This window comes from Malaclemys terrapin, chromosome 11 (genome assembly GCF_027887155.1).
Source record: "Malaclemys terrapin pileata isolate rMalTer1 chromosome 11, rMalTer1.hap1, whole genome shotgun sequence".
NCBI classification, from domain to species: Eukaryota; Metazoa; Chordata; order Testudines; family Emydidae; genus Malaclemys; species Malaclemys terrapin.
In genome coordinates this window covers 774,689-800,600 of record NC_071515.1, presented here as the reverse complement: position 1 = coordinate 800,600, position 25,912 = coordinate 774,689, and the positions used below count along the sequence as shown (strand labels likewise).

General features: G+C 51.7%; 1 protein-coding gene across 1 annotated transcript; it reads left to right on the top strand.

Annotated features, from left to right (window-relative positions):
* The first annotated feature begins 325 nt into the window (after positions 1-325).
* Positions 326-24,629, top strand: LOC128845151 (butyrophilin subfamily 1 member A1-like). The gene is made up of 8 exons (XM_054043515.1): positions 326-463; positions 5,254-5,370; positions 8,656-9,003; positions 14,537-14,818; positions 16,354-16,470; positions 20,352-20,372; positions 20,477-20,503; positions 24,060-24,629. Exons 2-8 carry the CDS (start codon positions 5,265-5,267, stop codon positions 24,620-24,622), a joined length of 1,464 nt encoding a protein of 487 aa, XP_053899490.1. The 5' UTR covers positions 326-463; positions 5,254-5,264; the 3' UTR covers positions 24,623-24,629.
* The last annotated feature ends 1,283 nt before the right edge of the window (positions 24,630-25,912 follow it).

Genomic DNA, 25,912 nt, shown 5'->3' with positions numbered 1-25,912 from the left:
TGTTGTTATAGTGATCAGTAGAGAGGCGGAAAAGCAGGTTTCAGGGCTGACACACCCCAGGTTGGCTCACGTGGATCACTGAGATTGCTGGCACCAGACCTGCCAGCTCGGTGCTCACCGCAGCTGTATGCCTGTTTAAGAGAATTTTGATCTCTGTGCAGCAATGGTCACCCTAGCAGCAATCAGTGTGTGCCAGTGAGTCTGTGACTGCAATTTTCCAACCACTTCCTTACTTCCATTTCTGCAGCAGGTGGAAGCAGCAGGAAGCCCTTCAATGAATCGATAAAGCAGGAAGAATCCAGTCTCAAGCCCCTGGCTCCAGCACTCCCTGAGTGGAATGGATGAGACAGCCTCAGCAAGGGAAATGGACACTTGTGATACCAACTCTTCCTCAAATGGCTGTGGCTGGGAGCGCCCTGCGGAGCCAGAAACAGCTGGAAACGGTCTCTCCGGGATTCAGCAGGTAGGGGAGCTCCAGCTAAACGGCTCTGGCTGTTACTGGCAAAAGGCCATCGGGTACACGGGCACCTCCTTACTCTGAACGGAAACAAGGCTGCGGAAGTGGCCCTGCAAATTCAGAGATCTCACTGCTCCTTTGAAAACAGATTGAGGTGCTGACACAGGGCTGGTCTCCCTTCCACTCAGCTGCTTTCCTTAATGTGAGATGCGATGGGCAGGTAATGACCCAATGTCATTTTCCTTAGGTGATGCTATGATGGCGTGTGTGTGTGTGTGTTTTTCTTCCCTTCCCTTAGTTACTAAGGGCCAGATGCACAAAAGGAATCAGGCAGCTAAGTCGGAGGTTCAGGCACCAGGCTAAGTCCCAGTTTTAGGCTCCCCCGTGGTGCACAAAATTCCAGCTGAAAATGTAGGAGTCTAAACTCACTCCGCACCTAAGCTCTTAACTGTTTCTGTCTCTGGGCACATGCCCTGCTGCCATATTGTAGGCGTCTGGTGCCTATCTCCCACCTGAGCCCCAGAGCAAGTCACAAACCGGGTGAAGAAAAGGCCTTCAGCACAGGGGCAGCGGAGCCTTCCCAAAAATGGGGGGCCAGGAGCTGCTGCTCCATCCATGGCCCGGCCCCTGCCCCTCCTCTTACCCTCAAGGCCCCACCCCACAGCCACGCTGGAAGCCGGAGCAGGGCCGGGGAGCCACAGACCCTCCACGTGCCCAGGCTGGGAGGGCCTGAGAACAGCCCCCAGCCCATATCCTCATCCTCTATCCCCCTGCCCAGGGCAGGCGGAGGGTCTGGATCTCCCCACAGCTGTCTGCATGGCTCTTCCCCCGACCTGGTTCCAGCCAGGCAGCTGGTGACTCAGGAGGGGGCTCGAACCGTGGGGCTATGCTGATGTGAGGCGTCCTCAGTCTCTCCAGTTAAAGCTCCACTGGAGACACAGGACTAGACGCTGGTCAGTGCTGTAACCACCAGGCGACTGGGTCCTACTCCTGTTTATCTTCCCGCTCTCAGGCTCTGGCCAAACCACTCTTTGAAGGAGAGGGAGAGAGCACAAGAAAACACACGCATGAGACTGACTCATAGGCTGGTGGTTAGCGTACCCACCCACAAGGTGGGAGACCAGGGTCCAGTCCCCCTGCTCCAATTAGCTTTAATTATTTATCCAGAAGGCAACAGCTTCAATAGGACAGACTGACAGGGCCTCCCATCACAGTATCCACAGCTCAGTGCTCAGAGCACTCTCCTAAAAGAGCTGAGCTGGGTCCAAATCCCTTCTCACCCTCGGGCGGAGAGGGAGCTGTAACCTGGGTCTCTCACATCCCAGGTGAGTGCTCTAACCACTGGGCTAAAAAGGTGCAAGGGAAGTGTCCTGTCCCCTGGCTTCTAGCAAAACCAGCATTGGCAGCTATCTCCAGCAGCCTAGTCCATCAGCGGTAGGGCTTAGGACACACCCAATATGTCTCCCATTGTCTAGCTTAGGCAGCTCCACACCTAGCTCTTGTGAGTCCCATTCTAAGGTTATGTTTACACTTCACTTTTGTCAGTAAAACTTTCGTGTGCGTCAAGAGTTTGGAAAAAAACCACCCTCGGCCCAGGAAAGTTTTAGTGATGAAAAGCACCTAAATCTTACTGAATTAGCCCTAAGTCTCTAGAGAGAGGAGCAAAGGGGACCAGAGAATTGTAGACTGGTCAGCCTAACATTTTAACGTATTTTTGTCACCAACTGAAAGTCAGATTGTGATACGGGGGCTGTTTGTCAGAGGGGGCCACACCCCTTGGTCCAGTGTGGGGTTGGCACACCTCGTCACACATAGGTGGTGGGTCTCGAAGGTCGGGAAAGGCTGAGCCTCCCCAAACAGCCTTGCATGGCCCCCCTGACGCTCCACCCCCAGGCCTCTTCCTGCTTCATGGTGCTGTGCTGTGGGGGGCTCTTCCCTCCCATGGCCAGGGCCCCAGGCTGGGGCTAGTGGGGGCTGACCTGTGCTCTGGTGCTGGCAGGGGGGCATGCTGCCTGCCCTCCCACCCAGCACTCCGGGGCTGAGGGGGTGCTCTGGAGCTAAGGGGAGGTGCCCACCTGGTGCTCCGGGGCTGAAGGAGGGGGACCGTGTTGCCTGCCCAACTGCCCGGTGCTCTGGGGCTGGCATGGGGGGGCCACATGACCCACCCCAACTGCCTGGTGCTCTGGGGCTGAAGGAGCAGGGCTGCGCCACCCACCTGGCACTCTGGGGCTGGGGGCATTCAGGCAGCCTGGGGGTGGGGCGAGGTGTTGGCGGCCATGGGGGGTGGGGCTCTGGGCTATGGTGGGAGGGGAGGAGCCTCAGGCAGAGGGGTGGGCCGGGCCAGGGGCTAGCCTCCTCAAGCCCAGGTTTCACCCACCACCCATGCTGTCACACACTTGTCTGGACTTCCTGTGGGATCGAATAATGGGGTCTCAGGATTCCTGGCAGGGTTGAGCAAATATCAACCCACAGTCCCCAGTCAGGGTAGAACAAGCAGTCTGTAGCCTCCGAGCCTCCTGACTGTGGCTGACAATAACTGTTAGGGTTCCTGACCTTCTGGGCAGGGCAGAACAAACAGTAGCCAAACCTAGTGGCAAGTGGGGGAGTGGTAAGGTAACCTGGGCCATCCTGCTCCACTGGGTTCTGACCCAGGGCCCGATGAAGCCAGGGAATTCCACACTGCTTGGGGAGTCTCCGGCATCTCTGCAGGAGCTTGCAACACACATCCTTCCTTCCTCTCTCCATCTGTCCCTTCCATCTGGAGCATGTGCGGCAAGAGTGAGGGTGTGTGGCCTTCTTAGGCCCACAGTGATTGGCCTGTCCCTGTTGGCCTAATGAGGGGTTGGTACACCCCTTCACACAGATCCTAAAAAATACCAGGAACTAAAATTGAAACTTCTCCTTATGGAGGAAGCCGTCCAACATGCGACTGACCTGGTCCCAAGTCTCCTTGGCTATATGAGCCATCGCCCTAGCCTTCTACCTCCAAAGAGGGTGAACGTAGGAAAAAGTCTCCAAAAAGAGACCTACGAGCCCTCCCAGTGAGTCCCCAGCCAGCCAGAGGTGATTCCCAGCATATTCAGTCACTTCGGCACCCGTGGCTCCTAAGCCCGGTACCCACAGAGTGCATGGGTCCTGCGGTGCAGACACAGCTAGTAAGCCTAAGGAACCTACGGGCATAGGCACTGAAGCCGTGTTACTGGCTATGAGACCGGAGCATAGACCACACCGTCTCTGGGAATCTCACTCTAGAATTGGTTAAATGTTGCAGAGCTGAGGGGGCACTGCAGTGTGGTGACCTTGATCAGAATTCAACCCTGACATTGCACCAACACTGGAGATGTTGGGTGCGTCACTGACATGTAAAAATCACTGGGACCAGGGACTGATTTGCTCTTAGGGAGATCCTCAGAGAGCCCTCTCCGATGGGCAGCACGTGAACTGCCCGTTATGGGAGGCTAGCCCCGGGCCCCTCCCATTCTGCCCGAGTCCCCGTCCCCCGCCCTGCCAGTGCACCCCCACCATAGCCACTGGCCCCTTAGTCCCAAGCCACCCCAGCTATCCCCAGGCCCGGAGTGCTGGGCAGGCAGCGCAGCTCCAGCCCCCCCTAGCCCCAGAGCACCACCCCGAGTCTTGGCCACAGGCCAGCGTGTGCACCCAGCCCAGCTGCCCTGAGTCCCAGCCACATGCTGGCTACCCCAGCCCAAGTCCCAGCGGAAAAGAGGGAGCTGGAAGCAGGGAGGTGGGGGCTGGGGGCAAAGCATGGGCAGGGCAGGCTGGGCTGTTTGGGGAGGCACAGCCTCCCCTGGCCTGTGATACCTGCTGCCCATGCCCTCACCCAGGACAGGTATGGCTGGGACGTGGCACTGCTTTCTCCCATAGCAATAAGCAGCCATTCCTACCACACTCAGAGGCCTTGCCTGCACTCACTTGTTCTCCTTTATACCTCCTTTCTTATTTACTTATTCATTCATTAGTATTATGGTAACACCTAAATGGCCCAACCAAGATGGGGGTCCCCATTGTGCTGTTCCCTGGACACACCAGTAGTGAGGAACCGTCCTTGCCCTGGAGAGTTCACAGATTTAAAAATTTTATTAAGATGATGTTTACAAAAAAAAAGTGAACAGTACAGAGTTTAAGCGTAGAAGTTTCTGGTTATCAGGGAATAACGTACAGATTATCAAGGGGTGCGAAGTTCAGTTTAAGATTGGATGGCATAAGGAATACATAATCTGCAATATCCCCGATTGGGAGTAAAAGGTTAACAGGTCAAAGTACAAACATTGAGATATGAGGGTATGATGTTCATATGATGGCTATGGTCAAGTGTGGAGTATAATGAGTGGATATGATGATGAGGATGGATTGACCCTCATTTGGTGAGATTTAGCGTTCAGTGAGTTTATGATTCCAGTTCATATGGTCCAATGGACAAAGTCTCTTGGTCCCTTTCTCGTAATCGATGCACAATGTCGCTCCGGCCCATGCCTCCCGGTCCTGTCGGTGACCAGTGACGTGTTCGGTGTAGATGTCCTATTACAATCTAAATTACACCAGACAGCTCCACAGGTGCAGCCATGGTGTGAGTGTGGTATGGACCGGCTGCTGGCACAGGGACATCTAATCCTGCTCAGAGCCAGGGCAGATGAGAACTGTGGGGGGAAATCCCTTCCCTTCTGGTGTACATTGGGCAGCAGTGGGGTTTGTTTCCTCCTCCCCACTGCCCCGTGGTGCTGTCACTGCATCCCACTCACTCACTCCCTATCTGGTTTGTTATTTCTCCTGTTCCCCAGACCCAGCTACGATGACGGGGAAGGTTCCCTTGTTCTCCCCCGGCTCCACAGTGAGCTCCGCTCTGCCCGGCTACGTTGCTCTCTGCCTCGCTCTCCAGGTTCACAGGCTGGAGTCAGGTAAGAGCTCCAGCCTCCTCGCTGGGTTTGCTGCTGTTCTATTGCTGGTCATTATCGTCTATTTCGCATCACTGCCATGTCTCGTAAACCATGTCTGCTTTTTGCAGAGCCAGCCCTAGACCACATGGTGCCCTAGGCGAGGAGCGTTTCTTTGTTGCCCCGCCCCATTTATTTGTTAAACTTTTGAATACCTTTTCTTTTATTGCATTTGTAGCTCATTTCATTACTTTGATACACGATTTGCATGCATGAGTTATCCCTTTCATATAAGACAATAAATGTGCATGCTAGGATCTGTACATCTGTATTTATTCATGCCATATAAAAGCAATAAAATTCTTTCCTCTAAGCTTAAAGAAAATTTTTAATTTTAGGAATAACTAGAATGTACTAACATCAATACTTGAAACTTTTCACTTCAAACATTCTGTTTTCCCTTTTGTCATTAACAAGAACAGGACCCCGAGCCTGGCACCCCCCGAACCTGGCGCCCACCAATCCTGGCACCCCAGGTGGTTGCCTGGGTTGCCTGCCCCTAAATCCAGCCCTGGTCTTTTGCTCTTTACACAACGACCATAAATCACCAGAGCACAGCTGGGTCCTAGTGACAATGTTTATCTATATGCAATCTAGTCAGGCCTAGCTATACACACACACGTTGCTGCTCTGACTGGAGGCTTCTAAGACATAGAAAGTGATGAGCACCATTACTGGGCTCACACACTATTTAAAGGGACACTACACAATTCTGTTACACTACACTGCTGGACCATGTAAGTCATAGATCAGACTCTTCAGCCACAAACAAATCATGACTTCCCAACTCTCCAGTTGTGTAATGAAAACCCACAAATCATTCACATTGCCCTAGGCACAGCCACGTAAGGGTGAGAGTGAAACCTTATCTCACAATGAGGATGTGAGGATATTTTCTGCTGGCTTCTTCATTCTGTGCCCTCAGTGAAAGTCTTATTGTATCCCACGGCACTCCCAGGACTGCCCCCACAGCTTCTCAGGCATTTTGGTTCCCTCCTGCTGTGGTTTCCATCCTGCTAATTTAACCAGCTCTCTCTGGTGCTTGTGAGAAGTGCTCAGCCCCTATTCAGAGATAATAGGGACAGTGTATAACATTCAACTGTGAACTCTGGGTGACAGATATTGCAACCACATGCCGTATTTGAGGACTATCAAATTAATGTCATGAATATTCTGTCTATTTTGCACCCTCTCTGTAGATAGTATCTGTGAGGAGTTCGGTCACAGAGATCCCCTTGAGACTGTCACTTGATGCGCTGGGGTACCACTGAGAACAACCCTCCTGCCAGAACGGGCGCCCCTCTGCTTTTGTCTTGCTGAGCCAGACACTCCAGTTTAGCTCCAGGCCAGACCTAGGGGTTGGGCCACACCCCTCTGCAGTTCACAGAAACTGAGATTCACTCAGCCCAGGGGCTTCTCAGTTAACAGGGATTTTCCCAGTGTTCAGCCTTTCTGGGAGCCTGAACCCCAAATAAATCTGTTTTACTCTGGATAGAGCTTATACAGGGTAAACTCATAAAATGTCCGCCCTCTATAACACTGATAGAGAGAGATGCACAGCTGTTTGCCCCCCAGGTAACAATTACTACACTGGGTTTATTAATAAACAAAAGCGATTTTATTAAGTATAAGAAGTAGGATTTAAGTGGTTTTAAGTAATAACAGACAGAACAAAGTAAATCATAAAGCAAAATAAACCAAAACACGCAAGGCTGAACTTGTTACACTAAGAAATCGGTTACAAATGATAACTTCTCACCCTAGATGTTATTTCAAATAAAATCCTTCCCAGGTCAGTTGCCTTTTCTGACCTGGGTCCAGCCTGTTCTCTCCCACCCCTGTCGTTACAGTTCTTTTGTTTCCAGATGCTTTCAGGTATCTCCTTGAGGTGGGGAAGCATCTCTTAAGCCAGCTGAAGACCCTCATTGTTTACTTCCCCCACTTTATGTAGAATTTCCCTAAGGTGGGAAACCTTGGTTTGGAATCCCACCCCCCACCCCCTCTGGAAAAATACCAGCTCCAAGATGGATTTCAGTATCAGGTGACGTGGCGACATGTCTGTGTAAGACCCCAGTCTCCATTCTTCCTAGGTTGGCCCACCCGTACACAGGAAAGCTTTAAGGTAAACAAAGCCATTTACAGCCAATTGTGCTGTCAGTGGGAGTCATCAAGTTCCTGATGCCCTATTGACGGCCCTCACCTGGTATGACTACATCAGTAATACACGTTCATATCTTATATTTCTAACATCAGATGTAAGAATGATACATGCACACAAATAGGAAAATCAAATTCAACACATTATAACTTTTTCAATGATATGTTACAAGAGACCTTTTGCATAAAGCACAATCTAGCTATGGCATTTTCGGATTCATAAGCCTATTTTCATAAAGCACATGGCGTGCAATATCACAGTATCTATCCGTTCTAGATGTATCTTTGTGGGATCCAGATAGTAATCTACTCCATGGGGGATGGTTATCCCATCTCCTGCAGGATATACAAATGATGGGGGGGTAATTTCTTTTGAGACAGGTAACAGCTCCACAGAAGTACCTCCCCAGGTGGTTAAACTAGTTCAGAGCAGGTCCCAGAAACCAAAGAGAATGAAGATTTTTGGTATGAAAGCTGATGTAAACTAACCAGAAGCCTGGGATCTTGGGCTACAAACTCAGAGAAACCCTTAGAAAAAGGTTTAACAGAGAGTCTGTCCCCATGTGCCAGATGAGAATCCTTTGCAATAATTGTAACATGTTCAGATGTTTGATTAGTTTGTAGTAACATTTCTCTCTCAGGCTTTTGTTCATAAATGTTCCCTGCTTTGGAAAACCTGTTTGGTTTCTGGTAGCTGCTGGCACACACTGATCATAGCCCTGGGATAGAAAGCGAAGTGCAGGTGCTGGACTTTTGTCAGACCTGGTGAGAAAACCACAGTGAATTGCAAAGAAGCTGCAAGCCTAAAACCCCAGTGTGGAGGGAGAGGGAGGTAGGTCCCTGCCAAGATAGAGGAGATGGCTGGAGGCCTGAGACCTAAGGGACAACCCTTAAGCAGACCCCAGAGGGAGTCAAAGATGCAGCTACCCCAAGCATGTGAGACTCTGCACTCATAGCATGCCTAGGGCACTGCATGGAGACAGGGTGTTCACTTTTAATTCAAGACGCTCTTTTATTTTGTCTTACTGCTAAATGAATGCCACCCCCAGCTCCCTGTCAATTTAATTTCTATTTTCATTACATATTTCTCAGCACAGTTCACAGTAACTGGACCTGACCATCCAATCGCCGCCTCCCTAGGTGGGGAGGCCGTCCTGCCCTGCCACCTCTCCCCCAGGATGGATGCTCAGAGCATGGAGGTGAGATGGTTCAGATCCCAGTACTCTGCAGTTGTGCACCTGTACCATGATGGGCAGGATCAGTATGGAGAGCAGATGCCAGAATATCAAGGAAGAACTGAGCTCTTAAAAGACCAAATCACTGATGGGAGTGTTTCCCTGAGAATACACGATATCCAACCCTCCGACGATGGACAATACAAGTGTTTTTTTCAGTCCAATGTGTCTTATGAAGAAGCTTTATTGGAACTACAGGTGGCAGGTCAGTAACTTATTGTGACACTTGGCCATCTTCAACAGGGTAATAAGTGGAGTCAAATGGTTCATTATGAGATGACACCTGATTTTTCTCATGATAGTGGGGCAGCAGCTCTGCTCTGGTTAAGGTTTATTCTAGTTTACTGTTTTTGCTAAGGGCTCTAAAATCCACACAGAGTCTCAGATTGTCTTGAAGAGTGTTGTGACTCTTTGGAGTCTGGGGTAGCATTAATGGGTTAAATTTATGGGGTTAATAAAATACACAAACACCCCTAAAAAGTCAGGTGATATGCATATGTTGTGGTTATTAAAACTCTTTGTGCACACCTGGGGCTAAACAATAGCTGATCCTCCTCACACTAACGTCACCAGTTGTGATTTTGGCCTCATGTCTGGCACCCACAGGGGAACAGTGGTTGATGCACAGGGTCCTGTAGCCCAGCGCCCGGTCTAAGAGTGGGAGAGCTGAGGAATTCCCCCCACCAGGATGGGTAAAGGCAGGCGGCCTGACCCCTGAAGGTGCTGCTAGAGAGAACGGCAAGGGGACAGGTGCAGCTAGTTCTGTAACATGAGGCTTAGGGCAGGTGTAGCGAACACCAGACTGCTGACAATCCCCATGGCACAAAAACACCTCTGTGCACTTCTACTGACACCCTACAGACCTCAGCGCTGAAATGAGGCATACATGATCCCTCAAGATACACACACCTCTCCTCATATTGCAGTGACAGCTCAGCCAGCCTGCTCTAATTAATTCCTCTACCCACAGGAGCTGACTCCATGGGAGCTCCAGAGCTGGAGCACCCACAGAAAAAAATTGGGGGGTGCTTAGCACCCACCGGCAGCCAAGCTCCCCTCCCCCTGCCCCAATGCCTTCTGCCTGCCGGTGGCCCCGCTGATCAACTCCTCCCCCTCCCTCCCAGCGCCTCCCGTGAAGGTGGCACTGGCAGGGAGTGGGGAGGGTGCGCTATCAGGGGAGAGGGCAGTGTTGTATCCTTGGGAGCAACAGTTTTAGGAAGAAATCACTTGAGACACAGAGAGCTGTAAACCTTAAAATCAGCCATTTATTGCCACACGCTGAACTAACCAAACAAGCCAAAACTGGCTGGGCTATCCCCTAATAATCTAGCTCAGTTGCCATAGCAACAACAAGGTGCTCTTACCATGACAACCAAATACACAACATATTCCTGCCCCCTTAATGACAACAACCCCTAAATAAAACAAACACTAGACTAGAGAAGGAGGGTAGACTGCCTCCATTCCCGGCAAAACCCCAGGGATTATTTTGCCCTGTAACTGTGCCCTAGCTAAAGATCCAGCCAACGAGGAGGCCTTCTGTCTCTAGGTGGATTACGGCGAACTTCTGGTGTTGTTGCACCTGAAAGTGTCTTGGGCACGGGCCTGACAATGGGCTCAGGGTTCGTAGGGCGAAGGGTGAGGATGGGGTATCAGCTCGTGCCGGGCAGAAGGGTATCTCAGCCGTCGGCAGTAATGGAGGGGGACAGTCAGGACCAGGTGACTGTTGATTCTGTGTCTTGTCGGAGGTGGTGAAGTCAGGCCACTTAACTGAAGATGTGTGACCTGCCAACAGCTGATCTACATGTTGCCGCCAGGTGAGGTCCTCTGCAGTCCGGACTGTGTAGGAAACAGGTCCTGTTTGAGCGATGACTGTGGCAGGGACCCATTTAGCTCCAGAAGTATAATTCCGAGCCAAAACTGGCTGAAGGTTCGGTCTTTTGCTCTGGGTGCACGCCTGATGACTTGATCTTGCTGCTGACGTTACACAATTTGTCGGTTCAGAAGGTTTCAGCAGATCAAAGCAAGCACGCAGCTGTCGTCCCATCATTAGAAAGGCCGGGGATGCCTTGATCGTAGCATGAGGAGTGTTTCTGTAGGAAAGCAAGAAGGTGTCCAGATGCTTTTGAATGGATAATTGTTCCCTTGCTGATTTCAAAGCTTGTTTCACTGTCTGCACAAACCTTTCAGCTAATCCATTGGTGGATGGATAATATGGCGCTGAAGTAATGTGGTGTATTATCTACCTGCTCAAAGTAAAATATTTCCTTTTGGGCAATATCTTGATGTTTGCCTGGCAAAGGCAGCCTTGAGAGACCATCCGCATTGCCGTGCAGAGTGGATTTCCGATATTTGATTTCATATCTGTGCGCGGAAAGCAACAATGCCCAACATTGCATACCACTAGCAGCTAATGGGGGAATGCCTGTGTGGGGTCCAAAAATTGAAGTCAGGGGTCGATGGTCTGTGCGAAGAGTAAACTTCCGTCCGAACAGGTACTGATGAAACTTCCGAATTCCAAAAACGATTCCCAACGCCTCATGTTCTATTTGGACATCGTTAGTTTCTGCTTTGCTTAGACTGCGTGAAGCAAAAGCAATAGGTCTCTCTTCTCCCGAAGGCAAAATGTGTGACACGACTGCTCCCACTCCATAAGGGGACACATCGCAGGCCAACTGTAGGGGTAAGGATGGATCAAAGTGCGTTAGAACTTCAGAATTTAGCAATGCACCCTTAGCTTTGTTAAATGCAACATCACAGGCTTCAGTCCACTTCCAGGTCTTGTTCTGCCCAAGGAGTTCGTGAAGTGGTTTTAGCAGTGTGACTAACTGTGAGATGAACTTTCCATAATAGTTCAAGAGTCCTAGAAACGAGCACAGCTGGCTAATATTTCGAGGCGAGGGAGCCTCCATAATAGCCTTAACTTTTGCAGGGGCCTTATGAAGATCTGCAGCATCAATGATGTGCCCCAAATATTCAACAGAGGCTGGAAGAATTCACACTTGTCTCTGCGGACTCGTAGGCCATACTCTTCCAGTCTTTGTAGGGTAGCCTCTAAATTCTTTAAGTGATCCTCCTCATTCCTTCCAGTGACCAGGATGTCGTCCAGATAGCACTGGACTCCTGACAAGCCACACAAGATCTGGTCCATAGCCCTCTGGAACAGGGCGGGAGCAGATGTTATTCCAAAGGGTAGGCGACAGTATCGATAAAGCCCTTTATGCGTCACAAGAGGACAGTCTGAGGGGTAACTGAGATGCCTCATAAATCTAAACACAATCTTATCATGACATCAATACAGCAAATACTTTGCAAACAACAACAAAATTAATGAAACATACAAATTTCTTTAGTACCAGATGAGTCACAGGCCTCAAATCCTATGCGTTTAAAATATACACTATTGATTTGGCATTAATGTAACCACACTGCCCTGAACTGAACCAGCAGCAAGGACCCAGCTCTTCTCTTTGTGGTTATCCTCTTGCTGCAATGAGTAAAAGCAGGTCTGTGAGTATCAGTCCTCCTGGCAAGATCTTCACCTCCCCTCTGGTGGGGCTGTCGCCCTCTGAAGAGTTTGGCACCTTTTTTCTTTATACTTGGGAATAGCACAGCCCCACACCCTTGGAGATGCCCCACTGAACATGCTGCAAAGGCTCGTGGACTTTTTCCTCCGTTTACCTGCTAGTCCCCAACTAGCTGGAGTCAGTGGACAGCTGCTCCACTCTTCTGGCAGGAAAAAACAAAAACTAAATTGACTATTACAGTTTAAAAGGAACAGCAACAGAAACATTGGGGGTTACATATACTTTTCACCTTAGGCCTTTTAATCTCAGTTCCTGTCTGTGACTCTTGGGCATTTCCCGTGAGTCTGTCGGACCAAAGCCCTGTGTCACAACTCTTCTGAAAGAGGACTCTGCCAAGCATTTCTCAACTATGGCCACCAAAGCTGCATGTGGCCACCTGAGGACATTTTTTTGCAGTCATGACAGCCTCCAGTATGTGAGCGGAGATTGGGGAAGGCAAAGCAGTGGCCCCTTCCTGCAGTGCCCAGCTTTTGCTCCTGAATACCTGTTGCCAAAGGCAGCAAGATGCACCTCCTTGGTGTTTGTGCTGGCTCTGCCAGCAGGGATCAGGGCCCTGCACTGTCCAGCCTCCTTGGGGGCTCTGGGCAGTGCCTCCGAAGACATGTGGGGCCAGTGTGAATGGCACTGCAGGGTTCGGTCACTGAGGCACTCCCCTGAACAGTTTCCCGGCTCCTGCCTGGCCAAGGCCTGGGGAGGCTGGGACTTTGCAGCTGTTCCTGACTCACCTTCCTCAGAGTGGCCTGCAGGTCAGAGATGGGTTTTTCACTCTTAGGCCACCAAAAAAATGGTTGTGAGACCCCTGCTAGCCTGTACTTTTCTGGTCAAGAATCCCGAGCGGAAATGGCACCAGACACCCATCCCTTCTTTATCTCTCCTGGGCAGTTGTTTCCCCTCTCTAGGATGGTCTGTGTGAAATTTCCAAGCAGCCTATGGGCCTCTCTGCCCGCAGACTGCCCCGCAGTAATGAAATCCATTTGAATTCACAAGACACTTGCTTCCAATTAAGATAATTTTATTTCAGTTTAGCTCATCGGTAATAAAAAACCCCAAGTGTGATCTGGTGTGGAATGTGTGACCTTATCTAGTGTTTGCATTAGCCCGCCCCCCACTCCTGAGCCCTGCCCCTTCCACCCGAGGCCTCATCCCTTCTGTGCCCAACAGAGCCCAGCCCACATTGTGCCCCCAGACCCCTTCCATTGTGGCCACTGGTCTCTGCCCCAGGTTAGCGCCTCCCCACCCTCCCGCCCCCTGGAGAACCAAGAGGCCAGGCATTGCAGTTGCAGCCTTTCCAATCCGGAGCGCCAATAAATTCTCCTACCCCTGGTGCTCTGTTTTTGCCATTACACCGGCTTTTTTTATTAGTGAATTATTTAAGGCTTGTTTACACGTACATGTGCGCTGGTTTCAATGAACTAGTGAAGTGTTTTTCAAACTGGAGTCTGTGGATCCCCAGGTACTCCAGGGGGTGCACCGACCCCACTGATCAACTCCTTCCCCTTCCTCCCTCAACACCACCTCCTCCCTCCCAGTGCTTCCTGCATGCTAGGGAACAGCTGTTCTGCAGTGTGCACAAGGCACTGGGAGCGAGGGGGCAGAGCAGAGATTGGGTGTGCTCAGGGGTGGGGATAGAAAGAGGTGGGGAAGAGGAGGGGCAGGGGTGGAGCAGGGGCAGGAAGAGGTGGGGCGAAGATGGGGTCTTGGGGGAAGGGGTGGAGTGACAGCAGGGCCTGGCGCTGAGCGGGAGGGGCTAGGGGGTTTGCTAAAATTTTGAAATCAAAATGGGGGTCCTTGGGTTGCTAAAATTTGAGAACTGCTGAACTAGTGCAAACATCCAGGTGGAACCTTTTAAATGAGTTTGGAAATGGCTTATATTGATTTAGTTTAAGTCTTGATTTAAGAATGTCCACACAGGGATTTGCACTTGATTAACTAAACTGAAGAAAGTTTGTGCATAGAACAGCCCTGACATTAACATGAATTCTACTCTATATCAAATAGGAATCTGGCCAAATTAGGTGACCTGCGGCACTCGTGGACTCACATTTGATTATTAGTTTAATAGGAAATGGCTTTTGATAACAGTGTAATAAAGCTTTTGGGTCATTACTGGGCATTGTAGGATTATCACAAGTTCATTTATTTTTTCTGTAGGTTTGGGCTCTGCTCCTGCCATCTCTGTGGAGGGACATCAGGACAGAGGGATCCGGGTGGTGTGTCGATCATCCGGATGGTACCCACAGCCCGAGGCTCAGTGGAGAGATCTCCAGGGGCAGCTCTTACCATCAGCCTCTGAAAACATATCCCAAGAGGCCGATGGCCTGTTTCAAGCAGAGATTGCCATTATTCTAACAGAAGAGTCCAACCAGAAAGTGTCCTGCCATGTCAGGAGCCCCCGACTCGACCAGGAGAGAGAGTCAGCGATTTCCATACCAGGTCAGTGCCCATCTGTGCCGCACATGGATGGACTGAGACGCTGCAGACGTGGGCAGAGAGTATTTATCATTGTGTCTCCTATGTATGGGCCTGGACCTTCAACATGCTGAGCACTTCTTAGTAACTTCTGAGCAACCTTAGTTCTCTTTGGCTGTGCCTACACTGTAATTCAAAACCCATGGCTGGCCCATGCCCGCTGACTCAGGCTTGCAGGGCTTGGGCTACGGGCAGCTTAAATCGCAGTGTAGACATTTGGGCTTGTGCTGCAGACCAAGCTCTAGGACCCTTTAAGGTGCTTTTATGGATCAGTACCTGCTTAAAAGACAAGACACAAAGTGTAGGAATAAATGGTCAGTTTTCAGAAGGAGGAGGGGTAAACTGTGATGTCCTTCAGGAATCTGTTCTGGGACCAGTGTTGTTCAACATACTTATAAAAGGTCTGAAAAAGGGGTAAACAATGAGATGGCAAAACTTGCAGATGATACAAAATTACTCAAGCTAGTTAAGTTCAAAACAGACTGTGAAGAATTATGAAGGGATCTCAAAAAACTGGGTGACTGGGCAACAAAATGGCAGATGAAATTCAATGTTGATAAATACAAAGTAATGCATATTGGAAAACAAAATCCCAACTATGCATATAAAATGATCAGGTCTTACTAATCTGTTACTACTCAAGAAAGAGATCTTGGAGTCATTGTGGATAGTTCTCTGAAAACATCTGTTCAATGTGCAGTGGTATTAATAAAACCTAACAGAATGTTAGGAACTATTAGAAAGGGGGTAGATAATAAGACAGTAAATATCATAATAAATATATATAAACCCATGGTATGCCCAACTCTTGAATACTGTAGGCAGTTCTGGTTGCCCCATCTCAAAAAATATATATTAGAAATGGAAAGGTACAGAGAATGGCAACAAAAATGTTTAAGGGTATGGAACAGCTTCATTCTGAGGAGAGATTAAAATGACTGGGACGTTTCAGCTTGGAAAAGAGACAACTAAGTGGGGATATAGCAGAGGTCTATAAAATTTTAACTGGCACGGAGAAAGTGAATAAGGAAGTGTTATTTACCCCTTCACATAATACAAGAACCAAGGAATGAAATTAACAGGCAGCGGGTTTAAAGCAAACAAAAGGAAATATTTCTTCACACAATTCACAGTCAACCTGTGGAACTCATTGCCAGGGGATCTAGTGAAGGCCAAAAGTATAACTGGGTTCAAAAAAGAACCAGGTGTGTTCATGAAGGATAGATCTATCAATGGCTACTAGCGAAGACGGGCAGGGATGTGGCCCCATGCTCTGGGTGTCCTTAAACCTCTAACTGCCAGAAGCTGGGTGTGGATGACAGGGGATGGATCATTTGATTACTGCCCTGTTCTGTTCATTCCTTCTGGGGCACCTGGCACTGGCCACTGTCAGAAGACAGGATACTGGGCCACATGGAACATTTGTTTGACCCAGTATGGCCGTTCTTGTGTTCTTATGTATATATTTGTTCCCAAGTCAATGGCACTTTCTCTTGCAGAGCTGTTTTTCCTGAGAGTCAACCCCTGGAGGGTGGCTCTGGGGGTGATCCTGCCTCTCCTGGCTGTTCTCATTGTCCTGGCCGGTTACTGCTTCTGGAGGCAACACAGAGCGAAAGGTAAAGTAAGGAGAGGGGAGAAAATGAATAAATGAATTTATTTATAGTATCAGAACCCCCCAGAAGGGGAAATTTATTTTATGTGCTTTGGACTATGAAAAACCATAGGGAGCCCCAGGATAGAAATGAGGGTGGTGTGCCTGCAAGTCCTCCTATGCTAGAAGACAGTGCTCTGGAGATGACTTCACTGCAACACCCGTGTGGACTAGCACTGACTTACATCAGGGGCTGCTTTGGGATCAGGCAGATGCCAGGAATGGTAAAAGTCACCGTAGTTCTTACGTGCACTGATGCTGCAGGTTCCGAGCACAGAATCTCACAGTGAAAATTTAGATCATGGAGCAAAATTATGTGGCTTTTTTTAAACTAGAGGGTTGCATACTTCATTGCTTATGTAGGCTGAGCCCCTCATCCCGCACTCTGGTCAGAACCCTGTAGATTTTGTCCAAAATCAGATTCCTGAAATTACTCTCTGGTGGCTACATGCAGCTAGTTTGCAAACTTAGGCATCACTGTCCAACTTACGAAGTCATAATTGGACACCAATGCCTGCTGGCATACAATCCTCATTTGTAGGGAAGTGTAAATCTTCCTGCCCATTTAATCCATCCTTTTGGAGAACTTGTCCTTCAGAGTGGACTTAAACCTGCCCTGCTGGGCTCTGTCATTCACAGCAGTCATAGAATCATAGAATCTCAGGGTTGGAAGGGACCTCAGGAGGTATCTAGTCCAATCCTCTGCTCAAAGCAGGAACAACCCCAACTAAATCATCCCAGCCAGGGCTTTCTCAAGCCTGACCTTAGATTCATAGATTCTAGGACTGGAAGGGACCTCGAGAGGTCATCAAGTCCAGTCCCCTGCCCTCATGGCAGGACCAAATACTGTCTAGACCATCCCTGATAGACATTTATCTAACCTACTCTTAAATATCTCCAGAGATGGAGATTCCACAACCTCCCTAGGCAATTTATTCCAATGTTTAACCACCCTGACAGTTAGGAACTTTTTCCTAATGTCCAACCTAGACCTCCCTTGCTGCAGTTTAAACCCATTGCTTCTTGTTCTATCTTTAGAGGCTAAGGTGAACTAGTTTTCTCCCTCCTCCTTCTGACACCCTTTTAGATACCTGAAAACTGCTATCATGTCCCCTCTCAGTCTTCTCTTTTCCAAACTAAACAAACCCAATTCTTTCAGCCTTCCTTCATAGGTCATGTTCTCAAGACCTTTAATCATTCTTGTTGCTCTTCTCTGGACCCTCTCCAATTTCTCCACATCTTTCTTGAAATGCGGCGCCCAGAACTGGACACAATACTCCAGTTGAGGCCTAGCCAGCACAGAGTAGAGCGGAAGAATGACTTCTCGTGTCTTGCTCACAACACACCTGTTAATACATCCCAGAATCATGTTTGCTTTTTCTGCAACAGCATCACACTGTTGACTCATATTTAGCTTGTGGTCCACTATAACCCCTAGATCCCTTTCTGCCGTACTCCTTCCTACACAGTCTCTTCCCATTCTGTATGCGTGTAACTGATTGTTCCTTCCTAAGTGGAGCACTTTGCATTTGTCTTTGTTAAACTTCATCCTGTTTACCTCAGACCATTTCTCCAATTTGTCCAGATCATTTTGAATTATGACCCTGTCCTCCAAAGCGGTTGCAATCCCTCCCAGTTTGGTATCATCCGCAAACTTAATAAGCGTACTTTCTATGCCAATATCTAAGTCGTTGATGAAGATATTGAACAGATCCGGTCCCAAAACAGACCCCTGTGGACACAATAATATAATGCTCTGTAAACAGTCCCCGATGCTGGTTTGGCGATGGAGACCAGGAGAAGGAAGATCCCAGCCTTGAAACTGAGAAGCCTTGGGACTGCAGGAATAAAGTCAGAGCCAGACCAGAGGGAGCAAGTAACTGGCCTGACTCATCTGTTACCCAGAACAAGGCAGGGACCAGTGCTGATAATGGAAGCAGCACCACCGGCACTGAGCATGCCAAGGCTGAAAGCAGTATCAGTCCCAAAGTCATCAGTTGTGCTGGACTGGCTGACAGTGCCGAAGTCAAGGATGGTGAAAGCTGCTGAGGTCTCCCACACCAATCCCGATACTGGCCCTGATTCAGCAGCCTGTGGAAGGGAACTTGGGGGTCCAGTGCAGACGGATCCAAGGACTGAACAGCCTGTTCAGCCAATGGGGTTATAGATGGCATAGCCCTGGCAAAGTCCTGGACCAAAGGAGAGCTTGGGGTGAAAGGCAAAGGAGGTCTGTACTGCCTGGTATGCCGCCAACATGGAGACAGTCAGTGCCACCATCATCCTCTTTGGTAGCAGACTCCACAGATGCCCTGGGGCTGGACCCAGAGCTCATAATACCAGGTTTCTAATCTCTCTACCTGGTACCAGGGAAAGGTTAGAGGCACCCATGCCATATCGCACATGAGCACCAACCCTGTGCAAAGTGAAAGAGTCTCTTTGAGTATCAGTTGGTCTTATGAGACTTTTTCCTCGGCGCATGCAATGGGGAACGGCTCCTCTGTTTCTTGAGAGAGGCACCTGCTCTGGACCGCGAAGCAGCAGTGCTCTCAGAGCCCAAGGGCACTTCCAATCAGACAAGGGCCTCAAAACCAAAGCAGGTCACATAGCCTGGTCAAGCAGGTGCTGCTTTAGGCAAAGGTCTCGAGCCACTTGAGTCCATTTCATGATTGAGCAACACTTCTTTAACGTGGACCTCACACAGGCACAACAAGCACCATGTGTGAGGATCACTGCTGAGGTTTCCTCTCCAACATGAATGTTTGTCCCTGATGAGGGCATCACCGAAGAAAACGTAACTAATACCACCATAGGCGCCGACTTCCCCGCTCTCCCGTGTATGCTTGACCCCCCCCCAGCCCCGCCCCCCACTCCACCCCTTCCATGCGGCCCTGCCCTGCCCTGCCTCTTCCCACCCCAGCCCCACCCCCTTTCCACCTCCTTCCCCAAATCCCCGCCCCGGCCCCTCCTCTTCCCTGCTTCCTCCCCTGAGCGCGCCACATTCCCGCTCCTCCCCGTCCCTCCCAGCACGCCACCAAACAGCTGTTTGGCGGCAGCCAGGGGGAAGCTCTGGGAGGTAGGCGAAGGAGCGGGGAGGCAGCGCACTTAGGGTGGGGGAAGCAGGAAGAGGAGGTAGGGTGAGGGGGGAGGGAAGCTTGGTTGCCAGTGGGTGCAAAACACCCACAAATTTTTTCCTGTGAGTGCTTGGGGTGCCGGCCTGGCCCCAGCCGAGTGGCTCTGGCTCTGGCCTGGCTCGGGCCCCGGGGCACTGGCCCCGGTTCCGCCCAAGCACCCCCAGCCCGGCCCTGCGACTCTGGCCCCGGCGCCGGCTGAGCACCCCCGGCCCCGGCCCAAGCGGCCCCGGCCCGAGCACCTCTGGCTCCGGCTCAGACGCCAGCCCCGGCCCCGGCCGAGCGTGCCGGCCCAGCCCCGGCCTCAGCCAAGCGACTCCAGCCCGGCCCCGGCCGAGTGGTGCCAGCCGAGCACCCCTGGTCCCAGCCCCAGAGGCTTCGGCCCGGACCCAAAACCCGCGACCCCGGCCGGAGCGCGGCACAAGTCCTGGGAGTGGGGCTTGCCAGCGGCAAGCCCCATCCCCAGGAATCGGACCCACTCTTGCTAAGGCCGGCTCTGTAAGGACAGCTCTGTCTGCTATTAGGGAATTTTTTCCCGAGAACCCCCTGTAACATGGGGTTTACGAACCCCAGTTTGGGAACCACTGCTGTACTGTATTTCTTCCTTTCCAGTTTCCTTTGTTACCCAGGAGGCTTCCTTGCTTTAAGGCCATTTTGACTTGCTTCCCTTCTGCAAGATAACATGACACTGACTCATTTCTCTGTGTTTTATTTTCAGACAAACTCCAGGCTGAGCTCAGTAAGTTCCATTCCCCCCAGTAGGACCCTTGTGTGACATTGTCTCCTGCTCAGCATGTCTGTGTTCAGGGGCGTTCTCACCCCTCTGTCTGTGTTTGGTTGCAGGGTGGAGAATCGCCCAGGTCGACGCAGGTATTGTACATACCGCTGGTATTTTATCCATGATGAGACCCACCTCCCCTGGGAGATCTCTGTTCCTTTCCCTGCACAGAGCATTTTCCTATGAAATTCAATAGGCTAAAAACAGCAATGTCACCCGGGGCAGACGAAACGCAGATTTATTGCCCAGCACAGAGACACACACTCTTTGGGAAAGGGCTGATTAGTGAGGGAATGCTGCCCCTAGTGTCACCTTTCCAGGGCCGTACCTGGGTTATGCAGGATGGACGTTCTTATCGGCCCATAATTGGCACTGAACTGCTAAACTCACTCTTCCCAACCGTAGGATTTCCATGCTCAGACCGAGCTCTAGCCACAATGTCCTTCGAGTGTAACAGGACCAGACCAGAGCTGTTCAGTGTCTCCCTGGCTCTGGGGTGAGGCAGGCCCTGTCCCCACTGAACAGCAGACAGGTTTTTATAACCAGCTAGTGACCCTCCCCTAACCCAGTTGCAACAAATTGTGCCCACATGGCAGCTTTTCTGCCTCACAGCTGGGGCTGAGCAGTGTGTGTGTTTGCACACAACCTGACCATGGGTATGTGTTAGTGCAGGCCGGGAGACTCTGGCAGCTCCAGCAAGGATCAGAGAGCCCAGTGGATGTGCACACACATTGCAGCACCGCTAGCCCAAGTTTCCTAATGCACTGAGCTGGGAGGGCAGGGGTGGATTACCTGAACTGATGGGAAAAGCTCCTTCCTGTCAGTTTAGAGAATCTTCGTGAAAGTGCTACAGTGGCACAGCTGCATCGGTGCAGGATTTTACGTGAAGACCTGCCCTTAGACTGTGATTCACAAAAGCCAAGACATGAGGTGAGGAGATGCCTAAGCTAGACAATAGGAGATGCTGATGACAGTGGTGTGTGCTAGGCCCTGCCTCTCTCATGGAGATAGGCACCTATCTCCGCTTAGTGATCCACAAAGGGATCCCCTTTCTTGGAGTTAGGCAGCATAGCACCTATGGCATATCTTGTGGGAATGAATTGGACACCTTCCTCACACCACACAAACCAGCCAGGGGTGGAGGAGCTGGCAATGACTTTTAGCCCCGTAGTTAAAGCCATCACATGGGAGACCCTGCGTCAATTCCCCCTTCTGCCCAAGGGGCTTTCTATCTCTCGGGGAGGGCCCTTACCCCCGGGGTATAAGATACTCTGTTCTGAGACTTCCTCTCTCTGGAAGCTGTTCCACTATGGACTGAATAACTAAAGGTCATTAGGCACAGTTGCCGACTTTCTTCTTTCTGGGTGGGTGCTCCACCCCCACCCCAAGGCCCCACTCTGCCCCTTCCCCCAGGACCCCACCCTTCCTCTGCCTCTTTCTGCCCCCATTCTACCCCCCTCCCCCAGCTCCTCCCACCCACTGCCAAACAGCTGATCAGCAGGGTCCACCAAACAGCTGATTAGAGGGTGGTGAGCACCCACTTTTTTATTTGAGGGTGCGCTAGACCCAGAGCACCCGCGGAGTCGACACCTAGGATTGGGCCAGAGAGAGTGAGTATGTGACTGACTCTACAGATGGGTGGTTAGACCACTCCCCTGCGAGGTGGGAGAGCCAGGGTCCAGTCCCCTGCTCCAATGGCCCTTTAATTATTTATCCACCATGGAAAATCTTCAACAGGAGAGTGTGCAGGAGCCCCCCCTCATCAGCATAGCCTAGCGGCTAGAGCTCTCTCCTGAGAGCGGCAGAGCCCTATTCCAATCCCTTCTCCCCCTTGGGCAAAGGGGGAGCTTAAACCGGGAGTCCCCACATCCTAGGGGAATGCTCTAGCCACTGAGCTAAAATTTCTGAGGGAAGCCCTTCCCCACCAGCGGTTGTGTGTGACCTCGCCTGAGGGACCCAATCTGAGAGACAGTCCCTGAGCACACCTACCAAACTGGGCCTGGGATGGCTGGACACCGCTCTTCCCCCAGTCTGTGGAGCACGCTGGGGCTCAGGCAGGGCTAGGCGTCCACGTGCCTAAAGGGAGGCCGCCATGGTCATGGCCAGAGGGAGAAACACAGGCACTGAGGGAATTTTTACTGCACAAACATAGACTGTGAGTGAGTTTTGGCACCTACGGGGTCAGCAGGAGGTTTGTGCATCATAGTGGAGCTGAAACTGGGGACTTAGGCCAGGAGCTCCTTTTGCGCAGTGCTGTGTGACTCCAGAGCCCACATCCTATTGACAGTCACTAGGATTTGTGCCCCTCAGTCACTCAGATGCAGGTGAAGATCCCCCTCTGCCTGTGTAGCAACCAGCACAATAGGGAACCAGCTTGAGTGGCCTCTAAGCCCCACTGCAGCTCCCACAGTACCTGCCCCTCCCACTCCTTTGCTGCCCCCCAATGTCTGCCTCCTGCCCCACCCCTGAGCACCTTCCCTCTGCCCCCTGGCACCTGCCCTCATGAGCAGTGGGTGAAGTTTGCCTTGGGGGAGGCTAGCTCCCTGTCTCACCTCTTCCACCCGCTGCCCTGCCCACACTCCACCCCCACTCCACCCCAGGCCTTTCCCCCACTTGGCCGTCACTTGATGCACCCCACCTCACCCTCTGCTCCCGTGAGACCCCCCGCCCACTGCATCTTGTCCTTGGGATGGTGAGTGGTGGGCAGGGAGGGTGTGGGGGTGCGGAGAGACACAGTGAGTGGTAGGCAGGGGGTTCTCATGGGGGAGGAGGGTGGAGGAGAGGAGGGAGGTGGTGGGTGGCAGGGATCTCAGGAGCAGAGGGGAGGAGAAGCGAGGAGGGGCTCACTTACCTGGTAGCTGCAGGCAGTGGGGGCCTCGGAGAAGGGGAAGAGCGCAGGCGGGACCACCATGGCCTAGGTGTCTGGTGACAGGGTGTCAGCGGCTGAACCAGGGGCGTTATCCACTGCCCATGCCTGCCCTTCTCCCCTCCCCTCCCACCCTTGTGTCTACAGCCTGCCCTTCCTCTTCTGCCTCCCTGACACCTGTCCCCTTCCTCTGCCTGTGCCAGTCCCTATCCCTCTCCACTCCTCTGCCCCCACTACTCCCCTCCTCCCAGCCCCATGGCACCTGCCCCTCCTCTCTGCTCTCCTAATGCAACCCACCCTCTGCCCCCTCAACACACCCTCCCCCTGTCTCCCCTCCATCCCTGTGCCTATCCCCATGTCCTTCCCCTTGATCTGACCCTCTGGCACCTGCCCCTCCCCTCCTTCCTTTGGTGCCCACATCTCCCCTCTCCCCATCACCCTGGCACCCACTCCTCCCCTCACCCTCTGTACCCTGGTACGTGCCCTCCCTGGTGCCTGCTCCATCCCCTGGCCCCCACCCTTTCATCCCCCTCTGATTCCTTAATGCCTTCCTCAGGCTCCCCTACTGCCCCCTGGAGCTCTCCCCCTTCCTTCCCTTCCACTCCTGTTCCCCACCCCTCTCCCCCTGCCCCTGTCCTCCCCCCCAGCATTACCTGAGCTCCTGACTCCCCTTAAGGGTGAAGAACCCCATGTCACAGAGATTAACGGGCATGTGGGTGAATTTCCCTTTGATCCCTGTGACCAGCCCCTGCACCCAGCACTGACTCTGATTCTCTCCCCAGTGGACGTGACTCTGGATCCCAACACGGCTCATCCCAACCTCGTCCTGTCTGAGGATCAGAAAACTGTGACATACGATGATAGACGACAGGATCGACCTGAGAATCCTGAGAGATTTACTACTTATCCTATTGTCCTGGGTGCAAACAGATTCACAGGCGGGAGGTTTTACTGGGAGGTGGAGATGGGAGACAAAACAAATTGGACTGTGGGGGTTTGTAGGGAATCTGTGATCAGGACGGGGAAGGTCAGACTCACTCCTGGGAATGGATACTGGACAGTGTGGCTGAGGCATGAGAAATATGAGGCCTGCACCTCATACTCCAGGACCCCCCTCTCCGTGAGCGTCAGGCCCAGCCGGGTGGGGATTTTCCTGGACTATGGGGCGGGCGAGGTCTCATTTTACAATGTGACTGACAGGTCCCTTCTCTTCACTTTCACTGACACCTTCTCCGGAACGCTCCGTTCTTATTTTTATGTTGGTTACAAAGAGGAGGGTAAAAACACAGCTCCCCTGACAATCTGCCCTGTCCCAGCTCAGGCTAGAGGGAATCTCTGTCCCTGACAGTGACCCTGCAGCAGAAACTGTCCCCTCCCAGCGCTGACCAGCCCCCAGGCCTGTTCCTATGGGGATGGTACAAAGGGCATCACCTGCCTGCCCCCCCCCTCAGTTCCCAGTCCCTGTGAACTGAAGAGGGAGCAGGGAGCAGGCTGAGGGCTGTGGGGTGCAGGGACCGAGGAGGATGTGTGGTTGCAATGTAGGGGTGGATGCTGTGGCCAAGGGTGGGGTGGGGTGGGGAGGGGGCTTCAGCAGCAGGAAGGGAAGAGCCTAGATCACAAGGGAGAGGCACCTGCAGGGCCCTGTATGACTCAGGCACAGAGCGGAGCAGGCGGGGAGGAAGCCGCTTTAGCCCCACTGCACTGCCAATGGTGGCAGCGAAAATCACCGGGGGAGGCGCACAGGGGTGGCAGCAGGCGGGTCTGGGGGAGAGACTCAGCCCTGAACTTTGGTGGAGCTGGGTCCTGTGCTCTAAATATTGGTGGCGCATGGCCACCATCGGCCCATACAACTCGCCGCCCATGTTTATGTGCTAAGATGCAGCTCCTGAGCATGCGTTAACCCCTGTCGTTTCATAGACCCAATAAAGGTCTCGTTGACAGCCATATTATTTTGTGCTTCCTGTTTTTCTGGGTGTAATTTCTGGCCCACCTGCCCACCTAAGAGCTGAATTGGGATGAAAAAGGGACAGATTCAGTTGTGTGTGTGTCAGGCCCTCCCCTATCATCTTCCATAGCCCCAGTGGGAGGTCAGTGGTAGAGAGATCACCATAGCCCAGAAACGAGTATGGGGAGTTTTTAAAATAAATATTGAATACATAACTAGTCTCCCTAGCCCTGCCATTGACATGGGCAGCAGAGAGCCCTAGGTGACTTTGCATTAACAGAGGCAGCTGGAGGAAGCAGTTCTGGGGAAAAGTCTGGTGATTGGCAGCTAAAGGGGGAAGAGCTGGGTTGGGACTGGGCAAACCAGGGCTGGGCACTCTCAGGGCGTGATACTTGTAACTCTTCCCATCCCTTCTGTGACCCAGCCATGTCCTGTTGCTAGCACAGAGTGGCCACATGTTCTAACACAAACTATGGCAGTCCCCAGAGCCCAATTGTCCTGTGCTCAGGCTGACAGAGTACCCATGTCCCATGCCTCATGAGTGCTGTTCAGTTGAGGGTGAGTCCAAGTACAGTTCTGTTGTCCTTCATTCACACAACCAGTTTTATTACCCCTGCCCCAATAACAAAGAGACCGGGGAGCCCACAGCGGCCAAAAGTGACCATTTCGGCCATCAATCCCATCATGCTG

Coding starts and splice junctions, on each gene's coding strand:
- LOC128845151 (XM_054043515.1), top strand. CDS start 5,265: ATGACGGGGAAGGTTCCCTTGTTCTCCCCCGGCTCCACAGTGAGCTCC. Junction 5,371..8,655: donor GGTTCACAGGCTGGAGTCAG/GTAAGAGCTCCA, acceptor CATATTTCTCAG/CACAGTTCACAGTAACTGGA. Junction 9,004..14,536: donor ATTGGAACTACAGGTGGCAG/GTCAGTAACTTA, acceptor TTTTTTCTGTAG/GTTTGGGCTCTGCTCCTGCC.